Genomic DNA, 5344 nt, shown 5'->3' with positions numbered 1-5344 from the left:
CCTGGTAAAGAAGAGCTGCAGGAGAAAGGGTCATTTAATAAAGTGAAAATAATTGCCAGTCCGTTCATAATCACCCATAGCCCCCCAGATGTATTCATCCAACACAGAAATGTGCACTGGGGTGGGTGTGTACGGGAGAGGAGGGGTTAAAGATTGGGAGGGTATAGATTGCAGACGGAGCAGTAGTGAGGTAGGCTGGACTGTGATAGCGACAGATGTCTAGAAAACTGCGAGGGGCACTCCTCAGTTACAACACAGTCCCAGACTGCACCTCGGAGAGCAGGGGCGGAATCTGCAGCTGTCACTCCTAAGGTTTACCTCCATTATCACATCCAGCCGGAGCCTGGAGAAGAAGAAGCTCAACTGATCACTCTCTAGAAATACAGGTCAGTTACATCAGAGCAATTTTTTTTATTTTAATGTATTATTTTTTAAGTTGAAACACGTTCAGGATAGAAAGAAAGAAAGAAAGAAAGAAAGAAAGAAAGAAAGAAAGAAAGAAAGAAAGAAAGAAAGAAAAGTGAGTGAGTGAGTAAGAAGAAGAAAAAAGATTCCTTTGAGCTGCAGCTCACCTATTGTTCTCTATCTCTCTCCTTCCCTTTCTCCTAATATGCAAATGTATAGCTACATTTCAAGGATGACATTATACAGACAGGATTCTTTATTTTCTCCTTCTCAGCGGTTGAATTGGATGTAGCTTTGTGCTTCTTTCACCAAGCACCAGCGCTGGGTTTTAAGCAGACCAGGCGATTAAAAATCATTCCGGAATAAAGAAAGCGCGAAACAAAGTTATGAAGTTGTTGCACTATGTAGATGAATAATGTATTAACACGTTATTGCTGTGAATTTCTTTTTCTTTCACGTGGCCGGGTGACTATAGCTGCGACATTTTCAAATGCTCGTGAACAAAAAGGGCAGAGCAGCTGAGACAGGCAGCGGTGGGTGGGTTGAAATGGGGGATGGAGACCCCTCTACAGCTTTTATCAGTCAAATGTTCATGGCCGGTGTATAGTGCAGGATAATTAGTCTGTGTGGTAGCCTATAGTCTACTATAGTACATCTTGGCATCAGTGTAACTTAGCCCGATCCATTACTTTTGTCAGTGAGAAGCTGCTGGTGAGGAATCACCATCCTTTGTTACCGGCCGGCACATGCTGCCATACCTATGCGCGTCTCCTTTATCTCTCTAATACGAGCATAAAGCTTGGTGTCGACTGTATATTTGACTTTGGTATTTTGTTAAAAAATGTTTTGACAAATTGTAAGTACAAATCCACTGTGATTAGATCTCAAAATAGGAGGTTTTTTCTTCTAATTGTAAATTTTGCTTTGTCTGATTTAGAGGCCGGAGACATCAAGTGGGGTTTGGCAAAAAAATGGCCAAATAAGAAACCAACCACACAAAAAAAATTAGTTATAGTATGATTAGTTAGAAGTATCAAAAGGCAGAATTAGGGTGGTGTTACTGAAAAAGCAGACACGATTACTTTTTCCTTTTTTAACAAACGGATATTAGACTGTAAATCGGTGTAATGGTTACGCAGCCAATCTCAACCTGATGTGTGGCGCATCCTCTCTTGATTGCTCCATTGCAGCACTATGGACAGTTCCCGGATTGTTCGTACCTGCACCCACATGCTACCCCGCAGGGTAACTACCCTCCTTGTGGCATTTTGGACAAAAAAAGAATAAATAAAACAAACCATGTTGCGTAATATTTCTAGCTTCCATTGGAATAGCATCTGTCAAACCAAAATAGGCTACTCAAATGAGCAGAGCGTGGCATTTAAATAATATCAAGCTATGATCTATTATCTGTGCAGAATCAAGGCCTCTCTTTTGCATGATATTCAAACAGGCCGATATGTTCTGGGTCAGCTGAAACAATCACTGAAGGAAAGTTGAACTTCCAGTTCTCTATTCTGTCACTGAGGGGAAGTTGGATTCTGTGGCAATCTTCCTCCACAGAAACAACAGTGCTGTGACATGAACACAATTGCATGTCTGTAGTACACATTTGCTCCATTCACAGAATCTGTCAGTTTAATTATTGTGCACTGATATGCGATCTATACCGAAGATGCAGCCTTGTAACTTAGATGTTCAATGTGAATGTAACTTCAGGCTCTGGATCGTCTCTACGTGTCTTGTGGGACTCACTACACTACCTATTTTGTAGCTTGACACACTGAGACAGGAATCGTTGTGCATCTACATCATAGATGCACAACCCAGAGCTGTGGGTTCATTTGGCACCAAGCCTTACCAGACATTCCTAAAAGGTTAGAGAGTCTGATCTCAATAAGGTTCCCATGCATTTACATTTGTTTTCTAGCCAAACTGTGTTTGGCAGAGAGCAGTTTCCAAATTGAACTTCACTTCCAGAGAATAGACTTCTCTCCATTCTGCTTTCTGACAAAAAAACTCTTTTACATTTGAAGGATCTAAGTCGTATCCATGCTGCACTTGTTTTGTACTTTGTATTTCAACCAGAAGACGGGACCCTTTTAGATGAGACAGTATTGAGGGATTTTCAGTCCCCCCCCCCCTCCAAAAAAAAAAACCCCAAAGTAAACATGCGCATTTATAAATCAGGAGTATCACCTCCAAACATGGCTAAGATAGTGTTTCAGTGGTTAGCACTGCTGCTGGGTTTGAAGCCGGTCAGCTAGGGTCTTTTAGTGAGGAGTGTGCATGTTTTCCTTGTGGCATGGGTTTTGTCCCACAGACCAGACACACTGGTCAGGAATGAAAGGAATGAATGTGTTTGTCTGACTATGTCTTAAAGAGATATTGCATTTTTTCTTGATATTGCATTTTTTTCTAGAACAATGTTTAAACATTTTTAAACATTGATGATACAAGAGACAGGGCAAAATAAACAGTGTCTTATTTCTCATATTAAATGACACCTTCACCCATTTGTTTTTAGGAGACATCATGGGAGGCAAACTGAGCAGGAAGAGGAAGGGATATGATGTGAGCGACCCCAAAGAGACAAAGGGTGAGACTGCAGCTGCTGGTGCAGAGGAGTTTGCTAAAGTGGAGGATGGAGCCCCACCCACAGAGGCTCAGTTGACAGCTGAGGCTGACAATGTGGTAAAGGAAGCTGCAGGGTCAGCTGTGGCAGCAGTAACTAAAGCTGTAGAAGCTCCAGAGGAGCCCAAATCTGCACCTCCAGAAGAACCAGCTGCAGCAGCAGACGAAGCAGCTCCAGTCGCAAAAGAACCGACTGCAGCAGCAGCAGAGGAAGCAGCTCCAGTAGTAGAAGAACCAGCTGCAGCAGCAGATGAAGCAGCTCCAGTTGTAGAAGAACCAGCTGCAGCAGCAGCAGAGGAAGCAGCTCCAGTTGTAGAAGAACCAGCTGCAGCAGCAGCAGAGGAAGCAGCTCCAGTTGTAGAAGAACCAGTTGTAGTAGCAAAGGAATCTGCTCCAGCAGCAGAGGAACCAATCACAGCAGCAGAGGAAGCAGCTCCGGTAGTAGAAGAACCAGTTGTAGTGGCAGAGGAATCTGCTCCAGCAGCAGAGGAACCAGCTCAAGCAGCAGAGGAACCAGCTCAAGCAGCAGAGGAGCTGCTTGTTCCAGTAGTACAGGAGCAAGTCCCAGTAGAGCTCCCAGAGGCTAAAGCAGCAGCAGCAGAGGAACTCTCTGCTCCAGCATCAGAAGAACCTGTGCAAATTGAGGCTGAACCAGAGCCTACAGCTGCACCCGAAGAGCTACCTGTAGCGGAACCTGCTGCAGCTGGGGAATCTGTACCAGAACCAGAGGTTGTTCCAGTCATCACAAAGGAAGCACCTGAGGACCAAGAACCAGAGCCCATCCCAGAGACTGTTACTGAGCCTGAAGCAACTGTCGTGGAGACAGTGGTCCCTGCTGCTATCCCTGAACCTGAGCCAGTGGCTGAACCAGCTGTACAAGCAGTGTTGGAGAAAGCCCCAGAACCAGAGCAAACCCTCGAGCCAGAACCAGAGCCAGAGGTAGAGCAGAAACCAGAGCCAGAGTCAGTGGAAGCATCTGAGCCAGAACCTGAACCAGTGCAAACCCCAGTGCCAGTGCTAGAACAATCACCAGAGCCAGAACCAGAGAAAGTACAAGAGCCAGAGCCAAAACAAGAGGCTGATGCAGGGGAACCAGCAGCAGAGGAACAAGTAGAAGAAGTTGAGCCAGAACCAGTCATAGCCACATCTGACATTCCTGAACCTGAGACTGTGGAAGCAGAAGCACCTGAGGTCTTGGAGACTGCAACAGAGGAGGTCCCCAGTGAACATCAACGTGAACAGGACGAATCTGTTGCAACCGAAGCCTCCAGCACTGAGACGGCAGCTGAGCCAGAAGCACCAGAACCCGTCCCTGAGATTGTCATCTCAGAGTCTGTATCTGCCAGCGAAATTACTGCTGAGTCTGAAGTGGAAGCTGAGGCCACTGCGGAAGAGGTGCCTTGCCAAGGGCCCGAGGTCAAAAGCGAGATGGAGAATGGAGATTTAGAGTGCGATTCTCGCACAAAGGATGTGGCGGAAGTAGATGCACTTCCAGCTGTGAATGGAGAGTGCACAGATCCTACTGCCACACACACAGAGGAATGTGTTAACGGTAGTGAAATGCCAGAGGAGACGCCTATCAAGGAGCAGAGTGACTTTGAACTGAAAAAGGATGTGAACCTGAGTGGGGATGCCCAGGAAGTTCCCGATGCAGTCTCCGACGTGGTTGAAGGTCTCGGCACCGAGGTCACCCAGGCGGTCTGAAAAGAAGCCATCTTTCAAATCAACGTGAAGTCAGTTTAATCCTCAGATGGTGCGAGAAAGCCATCAAGGTATCACAAACACAGCTAGGCTTTCTGAAATGCTGTAACCACTGCAATGTCTCTTGTGGTAACTCAGGCAAAAGGATGTTTTCTTTTGAGTAACCAAAAATGAAATGCAACCACTTGAGGATAGAATGAAGGAGAGAAAGAGACAGAGAGAGATAGGCAGAGAGAGAGAGCAAGATAGCAAGTGAGATGGAAGTGCAAAGGGAGACTTGAGTTTAAAATCTGTTGGGTGCAGACAGACAGACAAACATGACAGCAGAGCAAAAAATACTGGACAGTAAATATGATATTAATGAATGAAATTAATAAATCTGTCTTTGTGTGTGACCCCAATGAATATTACAAAGTGGTTTATTGGAACAGCATTCATCATTAGTATATTATCTGATTTAGAATTTCATATATCCTTTCTATTACTATAAGCAGAGACGTGACTGAAATGTTTTGGCCTTTTATAATAATGGAACCTGTGAGGACTGTTAATTTTAAATGAATTGATTGTTCGGAATAGAGAATAAAAACAGATTGTTATAGCC

The 5344-nt window shown here is 44.8% G+C and overlaps 1 protein-coding gene across 1 annotated transcript; it reads left to right on the top strand.

Moving 5' to 3' along the window:
• Positions 1-235: 235 nt before the first annotated feature.
• On the top strand, positions 236-5344 carry LOC111238394 (protein TsetseEP-like). The gene is made up of 2 exons (XM_022767871.1): positions 236-386; positions 2933-5344. The coding sequence occupies exon 2, from the start codon at positions 2941-2943 to the stop codon at positions 4741-4743; it is 1803 nt and encodes a 600-aa protein (XP_022623592.1). The 5' UTR covers positions 236-386; positions 2933-2940; the 3' UTR covers positions 4744-5344.

The sequence above is a fragment of the Seriola dumerili genome, unplaced genomic scaffold (assembly GCF_002260705.1).
Source record: "Seriola dumerili isolate Sdu_G_001 unplaced genomic scaffold, Sdu_1.0 BDQW01001299.1, whole genome shotgun sequence".
In the NCBI taxonomy this organism is placed as follows: Eukaryota; Metazoa; Chordata; class Actinopteri; order Carangiformes; family Carangidae; genus Seriola; species Seriola dumerili.
Note: the sequence above shows the minus strand (reverse complement) of the source record. Positions and strands in the feature narration are given on the sequence as shown.

What these genes read in the sequence shown, in the direction of transcription:
- LOC111238394 (XM_022767871.1), top strand. Translation starts at nt 2,941, where the DNA reads ATGGGAGGCAAACTGAGCAGGAAGAGGAAGGGATATGATGTGAGCGAC.